At 34.3% G+C, this 27,930-nt stretch overlaps 1 protein-coding gene across 1 annotated transcript in view; it reads right to left on the bottom strand.

The window, feature by feature from the left end:
• Positions 1–288: 288 nt before the first annotated feature.
• LOC115877660 overlaps positions 289–27,930 on the bottom strand; it is a 40,932-nt gene continuing 13,290 nt past the window's right edge. The window contains exon 2 of the mRNA XM_030893922.1: positions 289–6,240. Coding sequence (XP_030749782.1) covers positions 814–6,240 — 5,427 coding nt within the window. The 3' untranslated portion in view covers positions 289–813. The remainder of the gene's footprint in view (positions 6,241–27,930) is intronic.

The following is a 27,930-nucleotide window of genomic DNA, read 5'->3' as shown; positions in this document are numbered from 1 at the left end:
ATAAATCAGTAAAACATAATTGAATTAAATAGTTAACATTCAAAAAAATTTTTTTTTCTAATAATTTTTTTAAATGTAGTTATACTTAAATAACTTTGCCATAAAATTTACAATTTTGTTGAAATTAGTAGACATCATATCTTACTTTAAAATCAAAATCTTATGAATTTGGAAATGCTCTTTATATATGGAAAATAAAACACTATTTATATTATAAATGTTTATTAACTTTTATATACTACAGATAATAAATAAAATTAAGAAACCTATTATATTCATATTTTTCTTAAATGACAATTAAAATAATTGATAAATTATAGAACTAATTAACCAATAATAAGTACACATATTTTTGGTCGTTCCATCAAACAACTTATAAAATATTTAATTTATTGTCTTATATTTTTAATAAATTTTATACATATTAAAAAATTTGCATTATTTTAAATGTAATACAAGTTTCTGTTTACCTAGAAAAATAAATAACATGATTTTTGTAATAGAGGAAATAATAAATAAAAATATTTTTTTAGGCAAGCATCACTAAAATACTTATGAGTATATTGTTTCAGAATGATTGTGATCCAAAATTACAATTCTTTTTTGTAAATAAAAATTGTATTTTGGTTCACTTCGAAGTAACGTAATTTTATAATTATTATTATATCACACACAACAGTCACGTTATCATATTATGTACATCAATCTGGTAGGAAACACCTACCTATACAAAATAATTATTTATGTTATCATGAGAGCATGCCTTTTCATGATACACTATTAAATTTGAGTGAAATTTCTGTTTATGTCCATTTATTTCGACATTTTTCTTCCCTTTGATTTAACACATCGACCCTTATAACAAATTTCTGTCTCATGAGATATTTCAGTTGAAGTTGACGTTTTAATAACTTTCATTTTCCATGGGTGCACATCGTATTTTCTCGTAAAAACCTCAGTAGTCGTTGTTGGAGTACTAACATCTTCCTCAGTTTCTTTAGTGATGTATTTATCTGTATTAATATTAACTGAAGTACTAGAGTCTTCAGTTATCTCGTCAGGAAACGTTGGATTCACTAGTGTAGTTGTTGAAATCGTAGTACTTTGTTCAGTTAAAGTGGTATTTTGATTTTCTTTATTAAACAATCCAAACATTTCATAAATTGAATCAAAGATGCTCTCTTGAGATTTGAAGGTTGCTTGAGTTGTCGTGGTTAAAGATTCTTCATCATTCTTATCATCCTCTGTTGTTGTAATAATATCTTCATTATTATTTTCATTATTATCATCAGAATCTGAACTATTTTCTTCTGAAACTATATTACTAAGCTCTGTGGTAGGGATGAATGTCTTCTTGGCACTGTAAATGTTCTTAGTATACGGGTAAACTTTTGCAATAGTTTCAAAACCATTCAACACAGTTTTGTAGTTCTGCGACTCGGATCCTTCAAGTGGTTCTACTGGTTCGTGTCTTACAAGTTTCCAAACGCCTCTTCTTTTACTGTTAGGGGTAGATGTTGTTGTTACAACACTCTCATCAGTTGGGTAGGTTTGTATGCTTTCTAAATCTGATATCACTTCTTCAAATTCTTTCTCTGAGAAGTCAGTGTCATACTTTTTCGTTGTACCTAACATTGGAAGTGCTTCAGGACTAGGAGTAGTTACCAAACTTTCTGTTACATCATCATCCTTTTCTGTATTGTCTAAAATTTCTTCATTTCTATCATTTTCTTTTTCTTCAGTACTTTTTGTGTATTCCTTATTTAGCGATGCCTTTTTAGCACCATGTGCATCAGAAATATCGTTTGGAGCTGGTAAAACTTTAGCTTGATAAAACGACGAATGAGCTGACTGGTCAAGTAGATCTTCATCTTCATTGGGGCCTATAGTTATTTGAAAGTTTGGCGTAGTCACTTGGGGAGCAGCCGTTGACTCAAATTTTTGCAGAAAGTTTACTGGATAATTTTGATTAGCCACATCCTCTTCTTTGCTTCCTCTTTTAAGATTTTCTGTTCCTTGATAATGTGCCGATCCTCTACCACGAGTCCTAGCAGGTCTTCTTGTAGACTGTTCAGATGTTCTTGAGTTTCCCAGATCATTGTCATTCTGTCTGTAAGTATTTGTGGTTCTTGAAGATGGAGGTCTTGTTCTTGATCTTACTCTAGGTCTGGGTGTTTCTACAGATACTAATTCTTCATCTGCTTGCGCTGTTGTTCTGGTAGGTGTATACTTAGGTCTAATTTCTCCGACAAATTGAATGGCTGGCTGATCGATTGTTTCCGAAGGTGTAACCTGAGCCTCAATATTTCTTTGAGGATAATTTGGACTTCTTATAAAACCGTAGTACTCTGTTTCTTCATTTACCACTGCTTCTGGTCGAGCTGTGGTAGCTGGTCTAGTAACAGGTCTTGATGTTGTGGTGGTTGTAGTTGTAGAAAGAGTGAATCTAGATCTTCCTCTAGTACGACCTCTTCCTCGTGTAGGAGTAGTTTTTGCGGTTGTTGTTTCAGGATTGTTGTTAAGAATTCCAGCTGAACGAATATTAGCATTGTTATATTGTTGAACTTGTTCGTTTTGAATGGGTTTGACTTCAACAATTTCTTGTACGAGAGGTAATTCAGCATTTTCTGTAGGGATACTCTGTATTGGTATGTTTGATGACAAAGTGGGGTTATAGTTATAATTTTCGTATTCCACTAAAACGTTCCTCGCTGTTGAAGATTGTACTGGTATATAATTATAGGCATTAATTTCGGGGTTAGCTTCTACCGGTGTATTTATTTGTTGGAAATCACTTTGTGTATATTGTGGAACATTTTGTACGATTTGTTCATTATTTACATTCGCATAATAAATTTGTTCCACTGGTTGTTCTTTAACTTGTTGTTCTGTTGTTTGGACTGCAGCGGGTTTCTTGGTGACTTGATTCTGTGATTGACGACCCCTAGTTCGAGTTCTTTGCCTAGTATTCGTACTAGTTCGTACTGAATCATCTTTAAGTTCGTACTCGGAGCTTGAAGTTACTCTTTCCGTCGTAGTTCTAGTATAAGTTGGCCTTCTTCTACCGGCAGTTCTTCGAGAACTACTCGTAACAGTTGAAGCAGGTGTTGTAGTAGATGCTCTACCTCGTACTCTACCTCTAGTTCGTCCCCTAACTGTAGTAGACTTCTCAGTTTCAGGCTCAACGCTTGGTATGATTTCTGTATAAGCTTCCGTAGTAGAAATTACCTGCTTATCTTTCAGTGGAGTTACAACAAGCTCTTCCTGTGTTGCAGGCGGTAAAGCATTAGGTGTCAATAACGTTCTAACTGCTTGGTCCTGCAAGCTAATATAAGTCTGATCGAAATTAGGCTGGAACAAGTTTGGAGCCAACTCTTTTAATCGTTCTTGTAGATCAGGCGAAACATTTGAACCAATTGGAATATTTTGATCAGTTGCAACATTTGGATCAACCGGAATTTTATAGTTTTCAATTGGAACACTTGATTCAACTGGGGCAGCGTTATAATTTTCGTTGTTTATGTTTTGAACAAAGACTTGTTGGGTTGGTATTTGAGCTTGTTCTAAACCTGGAGACGTAATTTGTCTACCGGGAGCAGTAGTTTCCAGTTCGTTGTTTGTATTTTGAACTTTCTTTCTAAGTAATCTACGTCTCTTTGTTTGAACTGCTGGAGAATCGGTGGATTGTTCAGAAATACCGGCTTGATTATTTTGTACAGTACCGAGATGACTGTTTTCTCTTTGATCTTGTGCAGCACCAGTGGGACTGTAATTGACTGGTAATACACCTTGCAAGTTTTGAGAATTCTGAGTATTGTCCAGTAGGGTATATGTTTGTTGTTGTTGTCCCAAATTATAAACTGATGCAGGAATATTTTCGATGTTTACATTACCTTGATTAACTTGTTGGGGAGTTTCAAGTGCACCTGTCTGGATTGGTTTTGTTTTTTCACCATCCTTTGCATTTTCTAAAGGTTGATTAGGGTTTACAGCAGTCCTTTCTTCATTACCGAATAATTTCGACGAATCCTCAAACGCCCCTCCCAGTAAATAACTTTCTGTGGGTTTGTTCATGGAAGCCAGGAATTCTTCTAGAACTGTATATTTGTATTCTTCCAGAGGAGGTTTTGTAGATACTTTAGCAGTTCCTCTATTCCTATCTCTTACCCTACCTCTGCTGGGAGCTTCTGTGTTGTATTCTTGAGCATTCTGTGTGTGAAGTGGTTGTACTGTACTGGACACGAAATCATACTGAGAGATAGTTTGTGGTCTTGTCGTGGTAGAATGCTTAACTTTTCTATGTTCCTGCTCAAACTGATTGTTTATCTGTTGTAATTCAAAGTTGTTTATAGCTAAATCTAACGAATTTGCGTTTTCGGTGTTAGTTTTTACTTCATTTTGGCGTGGAGTTGTAGTTGGGATATTATAATTGTTTTGTGGTACACGTGAATAACTCTCTTCTATAGGTTTGTATGTATTTAAAGGTGTAGAATTCTCTTGTACACCTCTTTGAGGTTGATTACTTAAAGCATCTTGAGTCTCGTAAAGGGGTGGTTGTCTGACATTAAAAGAGTTTTGTCCATTAACTGAGGCTTGTTCCGTTGTTGGAGTCGCTTGGAATGAATTTGTTTCAGCATCATAAGTTTGATAGTTCGGGTTTACGTAGTTTTGTACAGGACTTGGTGTCTGATAATCGAAATTGTATCCGTTATAATTTAAGCCAAAGGGATTTGGATTGAAATAAGTCGGGCGAGTTGTAGTTGTTAAAGGAGCTCTGGGTATGGAAACCACGACAGACCCTACGTGAGGAGACGGTAGTGGGATTTTCGAGTATCCAGGTGGAGTACTGTAACTTACTGGTGCCACGAAGAAAGGTAGTTGATCAATTTTTCGCTCAATTCTATTACCGTTTAAGTTATTCAAGTATGGCAAAGGAAACTTGGTATAACCTTCAGATACTTCCAAACTTGAAGGTCCAATAAATACACTTGGAGAATTAGGAGATAGTCTATCCTGCACAGCTATAGATTTAGCATCCTTAAGCACATTTAGCGCATCAGAAACTTCGGCTTCACTTTGTGACTCTAAAAATAGAGCTAGCGGTGGTTGATGTGCTTTACGTCTCGGTTTGGCCGTAGTCCCATCTTGATACAGCGGATTGATTTCGTCCTGAAGCGTTTCTTGCAATTTATGAGCGTAGTAAGCCTGTTGCACAAAGTCTTTCTCGATATTATCGAGTTTCTTTTGTTTATTTTCAACGGGACTCTTCACAGGTGGTGAAGGTGTGTTGATATAGTTAAAACTATTTGATTTAACAGGGTTTGAGAATCCAAACTGTTGCGGTTCACGGGCTGGAATTTTAGAACTATAAACAGCTTGTGATGATTTTAACTGGTTGATGTTTTGAGGTTGGGCTTGGTATTGTTGAACTGGTGGTGGTTGGGTTGGTTTTAGGTTTTCTACCGGTACATATACCAACTGGACGTTCTGGTTTGGTTGTGGTGGTGCTTCATATGATGATGTATGTTTTTCTAAAACCGGTAAGGTTTTCTGGATGGTTGTTGAAGGAGAGTTTTGTGCTATAACCTCATTAACCTTGTTAATAGCATTGATACTTTGATATAATCCGTCGTTTATGGTTGTTGGATTTAAAGACTGATAATAGCTCGAGTTTAGTGCTGGCTGGTACTGATTATAAACACTAGGAGCGTTAACTGGAGGTACCTCTGGATTAATACTCGGCACTGGAACGTAGTTCTTGGTTAAAGCTTGTGCGTTAGGTTTCTGTTGAGTCGACGCCAGATAGTTCTGTTTCACTTGCTCAACTATTTGCGATGCGGATGGTATAGGAGGGTGTTCAAAAGTATAAGGTGAAGAATTTTCAGCATAGTAATTAATTTGAGGGACTCTTCTAGACGGAGGTGGTGGAGGTGTCTCGAATTTATAATCTGACGGGTTCTTCAGTCTTCTCGGAACATGATTCGGGTTTATTTTTTCATGTTTGATAGGTCTGTATTCTTTGCTGACCGGAAATTTCTGGACGGGTACTTCCAAATTGAGTATTCTATCGCTGGCTACTTGTTCTTGATTTTGGTTGACAGGTACATTTGATTTGGATGGCGTTGACGTAACTGGTATCCATTCTCCTGTGTCGTATGTTCGTTCGCCTTGTGCTTGTGTTTGAGCTACCAGGAGAAGTGTACAAGTGACGATGATGTGCCATTTGTGCTCTCGTGGAATCTGAAAAAAAAACGTATTTTTAACTGACACATTTTTAACGTTTATATTATTAAAAAATAACGTACATTTTCAACTGCAATTAAAAGTATTAAAGTCTTGTAAAATAGCATAAATATACCTTAGCATTTTGAAATAAACATAATTACAAAATTATGTCTATACCACTTTGATTATAAATGGTGTCATTACTGCTATACGATTAATAATGACACCTATATTGTTAAATTTGTCAATTTGTTAATTAGATAGAACAATAAGATTTAATTATAGTTACCAAAACAACGCCTACTTTTGCGATTTTGAAATACGATCATTGTTAAATTTGCGTGAGTGTGTTGATTGTTTACTCACATTTGAGTAGGCATAGGATTTAATTTATCATTGTGTAAAAAAAAATCCTTCATTTGTTGTGGTACATACTGTAGATATTTTTAAGAAAGTTATATATGTAAACAAATACATTATTTCAAGGTAAACGTTGTGGTAACTTTATATTTCAGGAGATATCCATTTCAACCTATGATTTCAACTTATACCTACTTAGTTCAATCTGTTACATCTATTCAGTATAATATGACCAATTTAAAATTGAGGTTAGACAGGAATAATGGTAACTAAACTGTAAATAATATAATGAGCGACAAAAAAAGGAGAACACCTTTAAGAAAAATGTCTATACCGGGTGCGTCTCGAAAGTGGCTCACCCCCCATAACTTTTTTATTTTTTCAGATAAAAAAACGAGATTTGGTATGGTAGTATATAATATAATTTAGGATTGATTGGACGTATTCAATTGTTTTTGGTCACTTCCTGTTTCACCGGAAATGAAAACTTTTGATTTTTAAATGGCACCCTCGGTATATTTCTATTTTATTCGATATGATGCACAGTGCTTCGTCCCATGGACAAAAATCGAAAAATAAGTTAAAATTTACTAATATCTGGATATGTAATTTTACACTTATAGCAATGTTCAACCATCCTGTATATTATTTTTCATAAACAGCGTTTTTTGTTAGCAAATAGTTTCACTAAAAATAAATTTTGCGATCATTATCTTATCAGTGAAAATAATAATATTCATAGTAGTTCTGCATATTATGGAGTTAAACGGTACGTACTTAATTGAAAGCCACTATTTATATTGGATTATGGATATTGTTAAACAAGGTATGTACTTTAAATTTATTTCTAAACAAGTTCGTGATTGTTTAGTTTTTATTTATTTTTTAAGATGATTCTTAAATGGGTATAAAAATTTTACGTTTTCAAACTTCAAAAAGGCATATAAAAAAAACATATCAAAACATATCGTATTTATTGAATATTTTTGTTGTCATATTCATACACTTTTAATTTTTGTATAGTTCACCTGCGTCTGCTTGCGACGAACTTTATTTTATAATACTTTTCCAGATGGAGTAAAATTGATAAGCAATGCCGATCTTGTTAATACTTGGCTTGATCATAAGGACAAGAACTCAAAATTATTTGTATTTCAAAAAATGTGTTCTTTATTAGATATTGATGGACCTTCCAGTCAAATGAGACACACTTGAAATTCGTGCCTGAAAAAGTCCACTATGTTGGAGCGAAACGTCGCATAAAAAAAGTTTCCATCTTTCAATTTATTATAAAACCTCATACCCAAGAAAAGGAAAAAATAATATATGGATATGGTCTATTAAAGAGGTATCTATTAACATCCGAACCCCTCATACCAACAAAAAGAACAGTAACAACGCGAAAAAGTAACATATTAGAAAATGATGTACAGAAATATCTTATATGTGAGGATACTTCATCTACCTGTGATTTGGATACTATAAATTTGGAAGATTCTGTCAGCAGTGATTCTTCTGAATCAGAGTAGTTACGATCTATGCATTTTGTTGAAGTAAATTTATAGTATCTTAAGTTTTTTTTTTAATTAAATATAACTTTAATGTTTCTTTTTAATTAAAGAAAAATATTTTTATCTTATATTAGGCTTATATTGTAGGAATCTATTGTAGGAATGTTCTAATGTTATTTCAATTCTTTTTTATCACAGGGATTTATTTAATACTTACACCGTTTTCATACTATAAATTATTATTTCCTTAGATGGAACACAGCTCCAACATTTTTATTATTTATAAGATTTTTTTTTCATAAACGTGGGACTAAGAACATCATCATTTAATACAATGAGAGTACTCATCATTTGTGTCAAATAAACCTAGTTTGAATAAATTGCCTACAATAAAAGAGAAGTTTTGGATTTTTGTCCTCTAGAGCCATATGTTCGAAGCACTGTGTGACACCCTGAATAGAGTGACATATTATATGTCAACTTTTGACATTTTTGTTAGAAAAATCGAATTTTAAATTTCAATAGAGGGCCATGGCAGTGTTGAAAACACTAATTTTTATTCAAGGAGCCTTGGAAAAATAGTTTTGATCGTCTAATGTTTTCCATGTCTTGTCATGACAGGTTAAAAGATGCCCAAATCGTATTTTTAATCATATCTCAATTTTTCAAATGGAACGAGGGTGGCTCATTATCACATTACTTGTTTTTTGTGTTTTTTATTTAAAAATTGTATTAATCACTCTTTTATTGACCGCTTTTATATAGCCAAAGATGCAAGTGTGTTCAGTGAGAAGTTAATTTTAAGTTTGTGCAATTATATTTTTTTTTTCGTTGGACTCGTAAAAATGACTAGAAAGTATTTGGTGTGTGGAAGTTCTAAAAGGAAAAAAAAGAAGATAAATGTATGTTTGCGACAGTTTCCATAGTGATTTACTTATCCACGTAAGTATAAATAAATAAATAAATAAATAAATGCCTTTATTGTCAAAAATTTTTTCAATTTGTAGACAAAGGTAAACTAACAAACAAAGTAAAAAAAACAAGGTACACAAACAAAAGATAATACAAAACATTATACAAATAATATTGTCAGTCTTATTGTTAAAATAAACGTTTATAAATGTTTACAATGTCAAAGAACAAAAAAAATTAAAATATAATATTCAAAAATATTTAGTCAGTTTATAGCAAAATATCAATGACCTCCAAATAAATTAATTTCGATGTCATTAGTAAATATAGCAATAGCAAACATTAGACCAGTGTTTTCAAAATCAAATTCGATTTTCAATTCAAATATAATTCATTTACGGCGTAGAAAGCCTTGTCTAGTAAATAAGAGTTCAATGCTCTGCGAAATGAAAAAAATGATGTTATGGATTTGATTTCAAATGGCAGGTGATTGTGCATTTTTTTCGAGTTGTATAATATTGAACTTTTAACTAATTCTGAGCGTGGGGTAGGTAGATAAAGATCTTGCTCCGCGTTCCTGAGTAGATAAGTGTGAGATGGCCTTTCTTGAGAAGCTGATACATGTTTACGTATTAGGCCAAAGGATTCAAATACAAATAAGGAAGGAAGAGTCAATATTTTTAATTCTTTAAAAAAGCCCCGGCAATGAGTTCTGCTGTTTTGTCCCAGTGAATATCGAACAGCTCTCTTCTGGAGCTTGAAAATGCGGTCAAATTGAGCCGCACAACACGCACCCCAGAATGGAAGGGCATACCTGAGGTGCGACTCAAAAAGTGCATAATAAACAGTTCTAGCCACTGACAAGTTAAGCTCCTTAGAAACAGACCTTAATGCAAAACAGGCAGAGCTCAATTTTTTCGACAAAGCTTCGATATGTATGTCCCATTTCCGAGAATTGTCCACAACAAGCCCTAAGAATTTTACAGATTTTACGACGTCAATGGTGGTGTTGTTAAGTACAAAAGGCTGTATATTAAGATCTAGGAATAAACCAAATGCGAAAATATCAAAAGTTGACATATGATATGCATATATTTCTATTCAGAAAAAGAAAATCTACAAAATAAAATAAATATTTTTTTTAAATACTGCTGCGTTAATGCAACGGAGAACAAGTATGGTCTCCATGGGAGTAACCCATTCAAAACCGATGAACTTTTTTTCTACCAAGACAATGCCGCAACACATGTTGCTCGAGCATTAATAGCCTTTATGAATTAGCACTATGTTAACCGTTTAATTAATACATAATTATTAAAGTTAAAGTATCATAATTAATGATATAATTGTCAATCAAATAATTTTAGCCAAAAATACTCACATTCTATTATTCTTTTTAGCCGATTATGAAACCTAAACATTTTTTCGTATTTCTGACATACTTTTACGCTCGATTTATTAAAGCTTAGGTATTTCTGAAAAAAAAACAGAATCGTGTTGTAACGATTGATCTAATTTCCCAATTCTTAAATTTTCTACCATGAAGACATCTTTCCTTAAATTAAAACTGAAAATAGCTACTTTTTTCAATTCGATTACAATTTTCCGGTTTAATATCAGCATCAAATTGCTGTGATTAAATTATTTAGATATAACAGCAAGTAATTTAGTTTAAAATTTAAATGGAATTTACTTAACAGCATCGGATCATGTTACCATGACCTTGACCTTGAAAATAAATAAATTTTAAAGATTTATGGAAGATATTTACAACTGTATCTAAATAAACAGAAATTTTATCATTTCTCGTTTTCAAAATAATGAGTTAATGAAGTTTTTTGAGATAATAGTTTTTAATCAAAGTTGTATTTTCTTTAAATGGAACACCCTGTATATTATATGTTTCTACGATTAAAATAAAGGTAAATTTTATTAAGGTTTATTACACTTAAATCTTTTTTAACTGTTTTTGAAATATATTCAATTTTGTGAAATTGCAGTAAAAATTTTAAGGTTTCATTCTCCAAGGGTGTCAAAGTTTTTAATACCAAATATTTACTGAAGTTTATTTATTGATCAGTTATTGTGTTGCAATAATAAAAATAATACTACCTCGTACAGAATGTCCAAAAATTTATATTAAATAATTTCTAGATTTAAACGGCAATAACTTGTTTAATTTAAATGGAACAACCTGTATATTTTAGGAGAATCAGATACAAAATGCCATTGTCTATCAAATTGTATTTTATCATTTTTTCCCTATTCCTTCAAGTTTTCGTAGAAAATGTATTTTCTTATAATTTAGACCTGATTTATCAATATACCCATGGAAGATTGACATTTTAGATTGTTTGTAAAGCAAGAAATGTACAAAATGTACAGGTGCTAAAAACGATAATATTACTAGCCCATTTGTATATAAAAAGAAAACTATTTAAATCTTTATAAAAGAGTATATCTTTAATTAAATATATCACCATTATTTTTGCCAAAATATTAATTAAGTACATACTTAATTACGTTAGTTAATAAATTATTTTAAATAAATGTGGATATCTTTTTCCCGCACAGTCTAATACACATACAAAAGTCATTTTTTAAGATTTGGAGCAATTTATTATTAATCAACGCAAACAGTCAATTAATGTAGTTTGAATACTAGAATCATATTAAGTAATTGGTTCTCTTTTATAAATATTTAAACAGTTTTTTTTAGTTTTTTTATGAAATAAACGAACTATATCGACAATACTAGTATCTGTACATCTGTACTCTTTAAAAATTTTGTTACATCTTTAAAAATAATATAAAATTCCATGGGTAATGGGTATATTGATAAATGAAGTCTAAATTATAAGAAAATGTAGTTTCTACGAAAACTTGAAGAGATAGGTAAAAATGGTATAATACAATTTGATAGACAATTAAATTGTGCATCTGATTCTCATAAAATATAGAGGGTGTTCCATTTAAATTAAACAAATTATTGCCGTTTAAAGCTAGTAATTATTTAATATAAATTTTTGGAAACTCTGTATGAGGTAGTATAATTTTTATTATTGCAACAAAATATCTGATCAATAAATATACTTAAGTTTGATACCCTTGGAGAAATGAAGTCTTAAATTGTTTACTGCAATTTCACAAAATTGAAAATATTTCAAAAACGGTAAGGTTGAAGTGTGATAAACTTTAATCAAATTTCAATCAATTTTTCAATCGTAGAATCTAAAAATAGAATAATATACAGAGTGTTTCATTTAAAAAAATACCACTTTGATATTTTTATTTATTTGGGATACCTACTCTGTATCTTGTAAAAATATTTTTAAATTGTGGCTCTAGTAGTCCTTCAACCAAAAACCCAAAACTACAATTTGCAAAAATCTAATCGTTTAACTAAGATACTCCTAGGCGGTAAACAACCCTGTATATTGTGTCTTATGTGGTAAACAACCCTGTATAGTGGGTAATTTATCTTATATATTCTGTTTTTTTTCTCAGGTAAGATTTCGACAGACGATGACAGAAGAAAAGCAGATGACGTCCCATATCAATCCATTTATTTTACTAAAAAAAGTTTCTAATAATTTTTAAGTTATCTATGGATGGGTTTAAATATAAATCCGTCATGCGTCGTGTCTTCTTGTTTTTAACCAGTTTTATTGGTTTATTTAAAAAATGACAGATCGTATTTCAATTTTATTGGTTTGACGGAACGATGAACGACAAACGGACGCCGATGCGTATGAACTCGCCTTTAGATCTTTGTCATTTTTTGACGCTTGTCAAAGTCTTGCCAAATTATAGGTTATAATTTTGTGTCAACTTTTGTTAAATACCCTGCGTTTTGGAAGATGATGCATTTTGATTCGTATTATTACGTGTGTTTTGTGTCTTTTGAAGTCAAGTGGAGGAAAAATCGAGTGAAAATTAACTGTAGACCCAGAGCACAGTTTATGGTTAATACACGCTGCCCAGGCAGAAAGTCTTATACATCATCGATAAAGTTTGTATACCATTTCGTCGTAGATAAGTGCATCTCGTATATAAGGATCAAACTAAACACGACATACTAAAAACTGGAGTAGCATCACACGATAGGTAAATAATGGATTTTAGTACTGCAGAAAAATAATGTCAAAAGGTATTGGTTTAAAAAAATTAAGATTAAAGTTAATTAATCAACCTTTAAGGTATAAAATTTGGTAGGTGTTATTATTAATAAATTAGTTTGTTGTATTTACCTATGTTGTTTTATTTATACCTGTGGAATATTACAAATTTGTATTTGTACATAAGTTATATTGATAAATATAATCATAAATGCGGGTAGTTTCATAAAGCTTGAAAGTAAATAATAGTTCTTTTTTATATTTTTTTGGTATGTAGTGTCTTGTTCTTGTTTGTTTTGTATTAACACATACCGTTTTTATTAAATAAAATAACTCGATTACATTTTTTCAGTTTTATACAGTTTTTTTCACAATATTTTGAAGTAATCACTTGTCATCTTGTCAATCAAATTTTAATATATTGCTATGCGTTCCAGTTGTACCAACTTATTTCTTTGTAAAATAAAATAAACTACTTTGAAACTAAAATGACAGACACATCTATCACTGTCAAGGATCTTCTCGTTGGACAGACTATATATTATATTAATTTAGAGTCTAGTTTTTATCACACTGAGATATATTTCCGCTTAGTAGTAAAGAATAAATATACTTGAAATTTGCATAATTAGTACTTCTGGTACTAGGCAGATTTCAGCGCCGTCTTGTTCCTTAGGATCGGTACGACTTTCCTTGCGGATGTATATGTGTATCGACTTTCGTCTCCGGTTTTAACGAGCCAAATAGAAACAAGAACAGATTTCTCTCTCTGCATGCTATTTTCGATAATGGATGCTAATGATCTATTAATAATAATTTTTCGTTATACAAATTGCAAATTAGCAGGATCTGGCTCGGATATTTTTGAATAATTTATCAAACCAATCGAGCGAACAACTAAGTAGATAAATTCGCATGCAACATGGTTTTTGTAAAACTTGCTAATTTGTTAACTAAATAATTAAGGGTTCATTTCACTAGTCCGAAAAAGTAGCGAAATAAGCGTTCGGCATTTAACGTTTTATGCAAAACTGGCTAGGTATTTTTTACACAAATGAAGAAGAAAATTAAAGATAAAGGGTTATACTATAAATGTATTGTAGCATATTTTTAGTCAACTTCTTTGTTTTTAATATTTTGATGGTCAAACATCAGCAAAATATTCCTTATGTTTGGACTAAATTTTCTTGAAAATAAAGACATTATTTAAAATTCCGTTACAATACGGAAATAGATTGAAGTTTTGTGATTACAGTGATATATAATTTATATGGTTTTGTAACAAATTGCTCGCAATTTTATGGCAAATGCTGAAGCTCTGCGAAATCCCGATGACGACATCGATTTCGATGAAGTTGTAGAAGAATTCTACGAAAACTTTGTAGCCCCCATTCCCCCTCTCGAGGCCCCCATCCCCCCAGCAACCCCTAAAGAAATTTCGTCCATCATCTCCACACTGCGCAGCAGAAAAGCCCCAGGTCACGACCAAGTAAACAACATCGCACTGAAACACCTCCCCGAGGTTCTTATAACTCAATTTACCGCCATCATTAATCAGATAATGTCCCTCAGGTAATTTCCAAACGTTTGGAAACTAGCCATAATTATCCTAATCCCAAAGCCAAATAAGAACCTCACTTTCTCAGAAAACTGGCGCCCCATCAGCCTCCTCTCCTCCCTCTCGAAACTGACTGAGAAGGTTATTCTCTCTAGAATTAACTTCTTGGCTAGTGCCGAGATCATCCCTCAGGAGCAGTTCGGATTTAGCCAATCCCTCTCCTGCGAACAGCAAGTCGCACGCGTGGTGGAATATGTTACGCAGGGTTTAAACGCCAAGCGAGGAACTGGTCTTGTCATGTTTGACATCGAGAAGGCCTTTGACAAGGTTTGGCACGAGGGCCTTGTGTACAAATTTCACCACGTTTTCCACTTTTCCCAACAGATCACTCTCATTATTAAATCCTTTCTTGTCGATAGGAGATTCCAGGTCCGCATCGGTGACTCTCTTTCCACTCCTCGCGCTATAGAGGAGGGGGTGCCGCAGGGCTCAGTCCTGTCGCTCACACTCTATAATACCTTCACATCCGATATCCCCAAATCCCTGGAGACTCGTCTTGCGTTATTCGCAGACGACACCTGTCTCTACTCCACTGCCTCGAGCAATGGAATTCAGAGCAGGCTCCAACCGCACATAGCCCAGCTGCTTGATTGGTTTTCTCATTGGAAAATCAAAATCAATGCAGCAAAAACCCAAACTTTGTTCGTCTCCGGACAAATGAGGCTCCCACCACCTCCTCCGCTAGTCATAGACGACGAAGAGATCCCTTGGGGGGAAACCGCCAAGTATCTCGGAGTCACACTAGACCGACGGCTATCCTGGATTCCTCATATCGACAAGAAAATTTCTGGTGCCCGTGTCACTTATGCTAGCCTTCATGGCCTCCTCAGCAAAAAGAGCACTCTCTCCCTCTCAAATAAAGTCCTGCTGTTCAGAACAGTCATTCGCCCTAGCTCCTCTATGCAGCCCCAGTATGGTGTAGAGCTTCCGACAGCCAAATCCACAGACTCCAAGTTTGTGAAAACAAAATCCTCCGCTATATCACCAAAGCTCCCTGGTATATACGCAACTCTGACATCCGTACCGACCTACGCATCGACCCCATCCCCAAATACCTTCGAGATCGTGCCTTGAAGTTCTACGAGAAAATCGGTACTATCCCCAATAGTACCCTAAAAATATTCGATTACAATCCCGAGGACTATAGAAACTTCCCAAGCAGCATTTCGACGTCGGAACAACGTTGTGTCACGCGACCAAACGTCGGGGCGCAACGTCGGCACAACCTCGTGCCAACCCTAGTCTGCACTAGTTTGGAGAATAATTTTTGGGTCGAAAGGACGTTGGATACCGACGTTGGCTAGAAGCCTAATTTAGTACAAACTGCAACGTTGTTTAAAATCCTAATTCACAGAAATACCAAACTAATATGGCGTCTAAGTCGCGTTTTATCCTAAATTGGGATAATTATAATAAAAATATTATTTTTATGATTTAGTTAGAGACATATGTCAGATGGCAGTGAAGGAAAACAAAACAAAAGTATTTAAGTGTGGAGGATGTTTGAAGATCATAATTATTGAAACACTTTAACCGACTCTGTAACTCGTTACCCAAGGCAAAAAAGTTAAACGCAAACAACTTTATTGATAAATGTATTGTTTCTACTTTGAAAAATACTAATGAGCCTTAAAATTAAAGAAGTTTTAAAACTTTTCTTGATTTTTTTTTTAGTAAAATGAGAATAATTTATTCGCAGTCGAAAAAATTGTTTCCGCGTGATTTTTAGGGTCAAATATTTCAAGTTAATGTATTCAAAAAGCAGGAATTGCTATTTTAGGAACGAAACATTTTCGTATTTAACAACATGGCGGCTTTCACTTTGTTGTTTTGGGAGATTAAGATGGAGTAGTTCGAGTAGTCGCATACTGGACTAATAAAGTCGCAGTTCGGCCTTAACAGGTAGTATACTAGTCGCAAGATTGCCTAATTTAGTCATCCTAGAGTCTAGCTTGTGCCGCCCTCTATAATCTAAATAAACTAGGGAGTGGATAAACTATCGGTAATATATGTCGATGTATATTTAAATTTAGTTTTATATGTACCTTTCTTATGTCCCATTTTAATTAAGTTTTTTTTTATAAAAACAAAAACAGCACTGAACTGTCTGACTGAACAGAACAATGAAGTGAAAATTTAAGATTTAAGGTTATCAATACAGTTGCAAAAACGTAGTGACTCGACGTCCTACCAACGTAAGAATAAGGAAATCTAAACAACGTTGGAATTAGTAAAACAGACGACGTTTGTATAACGTTGAAATAGGTCCTGAAACTGACGTCGGAAAACTCTATATTGTCCAACGTTGTAACTACGTTGTCCGAATCACCTAAAGATCACTTAAGCAAAAAAGGTTACAAGACAACGTTTATTCGACGTCGCAGAAGCTTCTACTTTGCTGTGGTACTAGTCCAACGTCGACACAACGTTATAAAAACGTTTAAATTTATTTTAATACCCAAGGTAGCGAGCTAACTATTTTTTGTAACTAATCCAACGTTGTGTTTAGTAAACATGTGGTCGCAAGTCGTGAAAATGCTACTTGGGGTCAAATACTCCCATCTTAAAACCATTCTTCTAGACAATAAATTTTGTCCCCCCCCCCTTCTGGTAATATAGTCCTCCCATCACCCCACAACACCCCCCTTTTTTCTTCCTCACATATTAGCAGGAATAATAGCTGACCATTCTTCGGCGGCTTATTCCTCGGAGGTGGACATTTTTTAGTGGGTATCAAAACCGAGTCCGACACTGTCTAGGGGATATTTCTATGACCGTCTCTCTCGAGATGGTTATGGAAATGATCACTATTCGTCTATAAAAGATTTTTCAATCACCCCCTCACAAAGAAAGAAAAAAAAAAAAATACACCCGCTTTAACCGACCCCTGAGAGCGACCCGAAAGTACAGCGTAATAGACTCTATTAAAGTATCCTACATGGGCACAGCTAGGTTTTTTTTTAAATGACTGATTTAGTTTAAGCTACGTTTACACGATGCAAGTTTTGCTTGCACAAGAACTTGATTGCAAGTATTTGCTTAATGTAAACTGTGTTTCAAGTAATTGCCCAACTGATTGTACAAGAAAAATTACTTTGCAAGTAAAGTTGATCGACGGACTACTTTTCTTGCACGCTAGTACTTGCAGAACGAAAATACGAGGCATGTTTTTTAAGTAAGTACCGTTTTACGATTCCGCCGCCGCAGCGCTACGGTCGGCGTTCCGCGCATGCGCGCTGGTTACCTACATCTCTTGTCTATGCACAGACGCCAGTCCAGTCTGATTCTTCATTGTATACGTTGTTTATTGAGTGTTTAAGATGCCTCCGACAATCGTGAGCCCCGCCGATTGTGAAGTACGGGCTGTCATACGATTTCTTAGTGCTAAAGGCGTAAAACCGATCGATATTCATCGTGAGATCTGTGAAGTTTACGGACAAACCATTATGAGTGATGGAATGGTAAGGAAAAGGGTGAGAGCATTTAAAGATGGCCGCACAAATGTGCATGATGAAGAACGGAGTGGGCGTCCTTCGGTCGTTAATGAAGATTCGGTGCAGAAAGTGGACAAAGAGGTGAAAGAAAACAGACGCTTTACAATTTCATCATTGTGCGACTACTTTCCTCAATGTTCTCGTAGTGTTTTGTATCGCATTGTGACCGAGAACTTGAATTACCGGAAATTGTGTTCACGTTGGGTTCCGAAAATGTTGATGGATTTGCACAAAACCCAACGTTTAGGCAGTGCATTGACTTTCCTTGAGCAGTACCACAATGAAGGTGAAGATTTTTTAGACAAAATTGTTACTGGTGACGAAACATGGGTGGCCTACGTCACACCAGAATCGAAACAACAGTCCATGGAATGGCGACATTCATCATCACCCAAAACAGTGAAGTTTAAGCAAACAATTTCTGCCCGGAGAATCATGTGCAGTTTTTTGGGACAGAAAAGGAGTATTGCTAGTGGAGTTTCTGCCTCGTAATGAGACAATCAAGGCAGCATCTTATTGTGAGACATTGAACAATCTGCGCCGTGCAATCCAAAACAAAAGACGTGGCAAGTTGAGTAAGGGTATTGTTTTGCTGCATGACAATGCCCGTCCACATGTGGCTAATCGGACCAAAGATCTCATCAAATCTTTTAAATGGGAAACTCTAGATCATCCTCCATACAGCCCTGATCTGGCGCCCAACACCTGGGCGGTCAGCGTCTTCAGGACGATAACGAAGTCAAAACAGTTGTGATACAGTGGTTAACCAGTCAGGCGGCAGAATTTTATGAGGAGGGTATTGAAAAACTGGTGCCACGTTATGACAAGTGCCTCAATATTCACGGAAATTATGTAGAAAAGTAGATTAAGGTACAGGCTTTCATGTAAAAATAAAATTATTGTGATATCTTTGCACGTTTTTTTTTAATTCCAAAACGGTACTTACTTAAAAAACATGCCTCGTATTACATGTAAACACGTTGTCAAGTTCTTGCAGTAGCAGTTGCACGAAAAAATGGCCCCAAGCAGGTTGTCTCACTACCAAATTATGAGGTTTTTAACAATTTACGAAAAGCACGAATGTTTGTAGATCGTTAGAAGAGTACATTATAGAAATAAAATTATGAGATGCTGCCTCTGAAAGAGTTTTGGAATAAATATGTTTTCGACAGATTTATCCATGGTTTGCCCATACCCTTGTTTTTTTATTTTTTCTAACACAGTACGCAATTCATCACTTAACGTATGACATAAAATATTTACACCACATTTAACAATCTCTGTGGTATCCATAGTTCCTTCACAATAACTTGACTAGTGTAAACATACAATTTTAAAATGTTCAGTTGCAAGTACTCGCAAACAAGTATTTGCGCAAGCAAAACTTGCATCGTGTAAACGCCGCTTTATAATCATTTGCTGGTGATGCTAACATGGTTAGCGAAACGCGCGTCCAGTGTAAAAGTAAAAGTGTTTTGGTGTATTGTGGTGATTTAGTGTTTTATTTTGCCGCGTAAAACCAAAGGTTCCAACCCTTAACTGTAATTTTAGGGAGGGGCAAAAAAAATCCAATCCATCAGACAATATTGACATAATATAAAAAAATGTTCATTTTTTAATTCTCCATCTAACAAAGCAATAATATACAGGGCTACTACTATGTTATTGTGTATACTATTAAAAAAAAAGAAGAAAAATGATTTTTTTATTTTAGAAAGTTTGGCATAGAATTTTGAAGACCCTGTATTGTTTAAGATTATGATATGTATAGCAAATTAAGTACAGACCAACAATAGTAAATATTTAGCATAGTTTTGATTTCAGAACATTTTTCTTGTATTTTTATTAATTTTTTCAAAAAAGGCTGAAAATACATTTTTTTTTAAATTTATTTATTAATATTTTTGAAACATAATTAATATCTTAGGATTATGTAAAGTGATCAGAAACGAAACCAAAAATGCAAAAGTTATACAGTGGTTGGCAACCAAGAAGCGGAGAGATTCACCAAAGAGGGGGCTAGTGGAGAGGCCGTGGCAGACAACCCACCACACACTGATAGTGACGATCAAAACACTAAAGGAAGCTATAGAAACTACCATCTAGGCCAAGCAGCAATACCGTGAGGCCGTGAGGACTGCGCTACAGCTCGAAGATTGTGGCCAGTGGTAGCAAAAATGCAAAAAAACTACTAGAGCACAGAAAGAACCTACTGGAAACTGCCGTATGGGGGTAAACCTCGTGAGATGGAAGATTTCAAACGAGGACTACTGCAGAGAATGCGGAGAGGAAGAAGAAACCATAGACCATCTGCTGTGCCACTATATGGCACTAGAATACCGACGCTTTAAAACTTTAGGGCAAGGTCTTCTGGAGGGACTAGATGAAGTAGCAGAAACCAACATCAGCAACATTGGGAATTTTGCAAAGAGCTGGAAGTGCTTTAATGCAGAGAAAGAATGAGAGGAAGGTTTTGGTACAATAATAACAGGGGTATCGCAATGGACCCATGGCCTCCGAGTGAGGAATCAAACAGCATCCCAAAACCCACGAACCTAACCTAACCTAATTTAGTGTATAGGGTTATTCCCTATAATTGTTTTAGCAGAAACTCAATCCGCCAACATATGGTTTTAAATCATTCAAAAACAATTTCTTATATATCTATAAAACCAAATAATATCAAACTTACAATACTCAATATTCAAGGAAATTAAATTACAGCAATATCTCAAAGTTACAAAATAAAGAAAAATGATATAAGTGACCAATTTTATGTTATTTTTTTCTTAAACGCTCTCTAAATTCTGGTACAAAAACTAATTTTCTTTTTTCTAGAAAAAGTTAACTCGGTCATGCTGAAAATAATAGTGTATTGCTTACTTAACTGTTAACAAAATTATATAAATATATCCAAGTCCATAACTCTCTTTCAAATCAACTAATAGAAAGTATGATATTATGTGTATATGTATCAATTATTTCAAGTTATATTGAATAACAAAAATAATTAGTTCTAATGGCTTTTAATATCATTTAGTAATTTACTAATGCCGTTTTATATTTTTAAAAATATGTATAATAATTATTAAAAATACAATTATTATTATTTTCATTCAGTCCAGATAAAATCTGATAAATTAGAAAACATTTAATTTAGTCTGACATAAGTAAGCCATTTCAACTGGGTGTGTTTACCATTTTCAAATATCATTAAAACTAATTTATTTTAAATACTAACAGCGCCTTGTTAATTTTTAAAACTTGTTAATACCCAAACACCTGATAGGTACTTTCAAATTTTAGCTATACAGGGTGTCCCAGAAATAAGTGCAAGTATTTTAACTGGTAGTATAGTTTAACCCCAGAAACACGCCTATGAGGCTTTTTTAGGGAAAACATTTTTTTTGGAATTTTTTTAGTTTTTAGTTAAAAAACATAATTTCTTGATAATATGGCAACATAGGTGTTAGATTAAATTTACAAGAAAGAAAATCCAGAAAAGATCCAGTGGTTCTCAAAATTTTAGCAAAAAATCATTTTTAGAATAACCTTATTTTGGACTTATTTGAAAAACGATAAAGAGAAAATATGTTTCTTTAATCGAGATCTACCACTCCTTAAAATACTTGCACTTATTTCTGGGACACTCTGTATATACAGCGTGTTCTAAAAAGTATGTGTCATCTTCGTGAGGAGATTCCTCACGTATATATATGTCGATTACGCGTCCCCTTTCTTTCCTTGTCTATGGTGTCAAGAGATGCATTAGGGACGTGTATTTAGGCTATCACTGGAAAATGTTTCAATAAAAATGTGCACCACTGACTTTCTTTTCTCTTGTTAGCAAAATTGTTTGATGGGAGTAAAAGTTCAAGGCCGTGACACACGAGAGGCGCCAGGAAAAGTGGTAACGATTGGAAGTTAAGACGGAGCATCGTAACTCGGGCCCTATGTGAGCTAAGGGGTTGAAACCCGGATTGTGTTTATCTTTTCATGATATTTAGACGACGTTTCGTGCGCTAAGAATAAATAAATAAATAAATGGCCTTTATTGTCAAAAAAATTTTCAATTTGTAGACAAAGGAAACTAACAAACAAAGTAAAAAACAAGGTACAGTAACAAACAAACAAAAGATAATACAAAACATTATACAAATAATATTGTCAGTCTTATTGTTAAAATAAACAATGTCAAAGAACAAAAAAATAAAAATAATATTCAAAAATATTTAGCTAGTTTATAGTGAAATATCAATGACCTCTAAATAAATTCATTTCGATGTCATTAGTAAATATAGCAATAGCAAACATTAGACCAGTGTTTACAAGATCAAATTTGACTTTCAAAATATAATTCATTTACGGCGTAGAAAGCCTTGTCTAGTAAATAAGAGTTCAATGCTTTGCGAAATGAAAAAAATGATGTTATGGATTTGATTTCAAATGGCAGGTGATTTGATTTCAAATGGCATTTTTTTCGAGTTGTATTATATTGAACTTTTAACTAACTCTGAGCGTGGGGTAGGTAGATAAAGATCTTGCTCCGCGTTCCTGAGTAGATAAGTGTGAGATGGCCTTTCTTGAGAAGCTGATACATGTTTACGTATTAGGCCAAAGGATTCAAATATAAATAAGGAAGGAAGAGTCAATATTTTTAATTCTTTAAAAAGTCCCGGCAATGAGTTCTGCTGTTTAGTTCCAGTGAATATCGAACAGCTCTCTTCTGGAGCTTGAAAATGCGGTCAAATTGAGTCGCACAACACATACCCCAGAATGGAAGGGCATACCTGAAGTGCGACTCAAAAAGTGCATAATAAACAGTTCTAGCCACTGACAAGTTCAGCTCCTTAGAAACAGATCTTAACGCAAAACAGACAAAGCTCAATTTTTTCGACAAAGTTTCGATATGCATGTCCCATTTCAGAGAATTGTCTACAATAACCCCTAAGAATTTTACAGATTTTACGACGTCAATGGTGGTGTTATTAAGTACAAAAGGCTGCAGCGAGTTTTTATACGACAAAGCTTTAGTTTTAGAAATGTTGAGACTCAGGAGGTTCGAATCGCACCAAGATTTAATGGTGATTAAGTCATTTGATATAATCCTATGAAGTGCCGCGACGTCCTTGTTGCTCCAAGTGAAGCTAGTGTCGTCGGCAAAAAGACATATTTTGCCACTGATGTTTATGTTAGCTATGTCGTTAATAAAAAGAAGAAGCAAAATGGGGCCTAGCACTGAGCCTTGTGGTACTCCACATTCTATTGGCTTGCTAGAAGACAACGTGGTATCCACCCTCACAAGTTGACTTCTGTTGCTCAGATACGACTTAAACCATTCGAGAGATGATCCCCTGAACCCATAGTGCTGCAGTTTATTAATCATGATCTTATGATTTACACAATCGAACGCCTTAGGAAAATCACAGAAAATTGTTGCTGTAGAATGATGGTTGTTTAGGCTGGAAGGAAACCCAGTCATCAATGAATTAAATAAAAAAATCGTCCAATTTAAATGAAATTTGGTATGTCGATAGATTGGACCAAAACCAACTTGATTGTGTACGACACGAGTCGCTGTGACAGTTAGTTTTGACATTTCTTACGTCAAAACTAATTGTCACAGTGTAAAACCAACCCAACCCACCTTGCAAAGTTTGATACGACGCTACGTTTAGTTTACATCTTCATCAGAGTGGCACTAATGATTTGATATTGAAGAAAAATGTGGATCGGTTTTGGCGTAATTGAGGCCGGGCTACAGGATGACGCCCTCGACGTTTCGAACCGATTCCTCTAAACAGACGAAATCGTCAGGATTTTTCTTAATTATGGGTCGATTGGAACAAAACTCGGCACGTGGATAGAGGTACCCGAATGGAGTCCTCAGACGGACCGACGGGCAGATGAAAGTAAGTAGAACTTTCACTTCAAAAAATATTCGCACATAGTGCACACACAATTTTTTTTTATTTATTATTTTCATTAAATAATAGAGTATTTTAAAACATTATATTTTTTCTAAATATGTATAGTTATCATGTCATGTGTTAAATTGCTATAGTAACTAGTATTTAAATTCGTTATTTGGAAATTAAAAACATATTGATTAATTAGAACAATCTCTCAAAGCATTTATTTATAATTACTTCTATAGACACGTGTATTGAAAAAAATACCAAGAAATGAAAAAAAAAAATAGATATTCCTAGGCGCATATGTTTTCTTTATTAAAATAATTAAGTCATTAGAAAATAATTGAGATTTATTATATTCGGAATTGCGGTAAAAAATTTCATATGATCGAAAAAAAATGGCTTCAAGTTGACTTGGAAATGACGAACACCAAATCACCATATCATTCTCTCTCTTCAGTCCTTCACTCTACGTGAGAGTATGGTGACATCATGTGTTGATTCCCCTCACTTCCTCGGACCAAGTTGTTCGACACTGCGCCATATGTGAAGCTTCGGGGAGGTTGTGGCCCACTAGGGTTTTGACTTGGTCTACCCACCTCTTAGGTGACCTTCCGCGTCTTCCCTCTACCTTCCCCTCCACCATCAGTCTCTCAATTGAGGTGCCACTCCTGGCAATATGGCCAAAATATCGGAGGATGGACTGATTTAATCTGGTAACCAGACGTGTCTCAATTTTTAGTTACTCTATAATGGAAAATGTTTGTTCGATGAGCCATCCATTTTTATTCTTTGTATTTTATCACTTTCGGATGTTTCGGAGCCATACATAGCTATGGGGAATATGAGGGAGTTCGCAATGCGTAGTTTAGTTCTTTGTGTAATTGCTGAAGTCTTCCATATCTTAGTCAGCTTTGCTGTTGCATTCCTCGCCGTTGCCACTCTGCGCCTGATTTCAGCCTCGCATCCTCCAAAGTTTGCTATCATAGAACCTAAATAGTTGAACTGGCTCACAATCTCGTATCCAGCCACGGTTCGGACATTAGGTTCGTTATTTCGAAGGCGGTCAACAATCATCGTCTTTTTTCCGTTTGTTTAGTTCCAAGCCATATTCTGCACTAATAGAGCACAGTGCAGTCATGACTTCCTGCAACTCTTCTTTGCTGGCGGCTATAATCACGGTATCATCCGCTTAGCTCAGGTTATTTATCCTCCTGCCCCCACGGATATTCCACCGTTCCATTAGTGATTCCCACGAGAGTCTCGTTTTTGAGAGTCTCGTATGGTATCGTCTCGTTTTCGAGACGAGACTCGAGACGATACTCGGATAATACGAGACGATACTTTTACTGGTCTCGTCTCGAGTCTCGTGCGAGACTTCTCGTGTCTCGTACGAGAGTCTCGCAGGTGAACACTTGAAAAACCTTTACTTAAAAACAAACTTTTACTTAAGTTCCGAAGTGCGTGTGAAGCAACTGGTAATTCTCGGCAACTGACACCTGTGTTGGATTTACCTACACGCTGGAATTCCAGTGATGATATGTTGGAAGTAGCTCTTACAGGCAGACATGGACTTGGTGTATTATGTCAAAATGTTGTTGATTTAAAACCACATTACAATGGTGGAGTACTCATGGTTCTGAACTTCCCATTTTAAGTTTGATGGCACGAGAGCTCTTGAGTATACCAGCTACCTCAGTCCTGGCGGAAAGGTTATTCTCTCGTGCTGCGTTAACCATTAGAAAACACAGAAATCGCCTTAATAATGAATCTACACGATGTTTGTTATGCCTAAATGACTGGGTGAAAAACAAAAACATTTGCGACCGAGACGGCTTTTAAGTTTTTGGTTTTTTGTTTTGTGTTTACGTATTAGTATGAAATATATGGTTTATTTTTGAACATTTGTAATTTTTTCATTCTACTTTTATATTATAGCCAACTATAGCTCATACAAAACAACTTTAGGAACACGTGACTTGAGATCAATCTTTTTTTACACCCTGAATGTTTAAATGCTAGTTGTAGCCTAATAAATATCGATTAGTTATTAAAAAATAAACAAGAAAAATTAGATAAATTACAAAAATGTTCCGGTTTCTTTACACATGTCGTGTGATCCCAAGGTTGTTTTGTACAAATTATAAATACATATCTCACTGGAACAAGGATTATACTTGAAGAAATTTCGATACTTTCACGAGACTCTCGTACGAGACGCGAGACGAGACGAGACAAGACTTTATGAAAGTCTCGTCTCGTTGGTCCCGTGGGAATCACTACGTTCCATTCTTCATCTCTTCATATCATTCTACATAACTCTATATCATTCAGCATATCATTTTACATCATTTTCAGTTTATTCAACCATTTCCAATTATGGTGTAGTCTTCCTCACATATTTAGATACTCTCTTTGTAGTTGGACTTATTATGTTGTCTATTGTTGGCTATCCGTTATTCCTGCTAATTTTCTAATATCATGGTCCCATCTCATGTTCGGTCTTCTTCTAGGTCTCTTAAGTCCTTATGGGTACCATACTGTAATTTTTTGGTCCATCTGTTGTCCGTCTTCTTGCCAGGTATCCTGCCCACTGCCACTTGAGTGATTTGATTATTCTATGGATGACATATTTCCTGGGTCTTTTGTCGTCTATTCTTTTACGGTCCATTTTGGTTATTCCCAGCATATTTCGTTCTATTGAGCGTTGAGCCACCTGCAGTTTCCTTATAATGTCCGTTTTAAGTGTCCAATTTATTAACTATTATATTAACACTAAATTATATTGATGCTGTACGCTACTTGAATATTGAGTTTTTCATTATTTTTATATTTGTTGTATTTTTATCTTTTATTTTTGTACAAATTGGCAAGTCCGTTAATAAACATTTATTTATATTTATTTAATTTTTAATAAAATGACAACTTTACTTCCAATCTAACTCTGATATCGTTTCATTTGTTACATTTGACGTTAAGCCTACTATACAGGGTGATCCGAACTGTATTCTGGAAACTTCGGCAGCATATTCTGCAGATAAAAATAAATAAAAAAGTTCTTATAAACATATGTCCTAAAATGCTTAGTTTCGGAAATACAGGGTGTAGCAGTTTCATATTTATTCCGATTTTTTTCCAAATAATTTCTTAACAAACGTCAATATTTGTATTAAAATTGGGATTTTTTTGACATGAGAAATTTTATTTTTATGACAATATAACTACTTCTAGAGGGCGACACCTACATATTTTTTTACTGGTTTAATTTAAAATTAATCAGGAAGTCTTAAACTTTCTCAAAATCGTGACTCAGAATCATAGCCTATTCAAGATCAAATTATCGTTATTTACGTTATTACCGTTATCGATAATGGAAATAAAGCAGTAGAACCAAAGATATTTAAACTCGGGCATCTGAGTTTAAATATCTTTGAGTAGAACCCTGTAAAACTGAGCCATTTTGTAGTAAAAATTCAGATGTCCGATTCAGAGGTCTTTAGGAAATTTTGATCAAGACAATTTATTTTTTTTTTAAATCGGAGGCAAAAGAGCTTTTTCGCACAAGCGAAAAACACCCTTACTTATATACAGGTTGTCCCAGAAATACGTGCAAGTATTTTAAGGAGTGGTAGATCTCGATAAATGAAACATATTTTCTCTTCATCGTTTTTCAAATAAGTCCAAAATGCAATGCAGTTATTTTACTTTGAAAATTTCCAAAAAAAAAATAATTTTTTGCTCAAATTTTGAGAATGGATCACTGGATCTTCTCTGGAT

Source organism: Sitophilus oryzae, unplaced genomic scaffold, assembly GCF_002938485.1.
Source record: "Sitophilus oryzae breed Bouriz unplaced genomic scaffold, Soryzae_2.0 scaffold_1496_pilon_pilon, whole genome shotgun sequence".
In the NCBI taxonomy this organism is placed as follows: domain Eukaryota; kingdom Metazoa; phylum Arthropoda; class Insecta; order Coleoptera; family Curculionidae; genus Sitophilus; species Sitophilus oryzae.
This window is presented reverse-complemented; position numbering and strand designations above follow the sequence as displayed.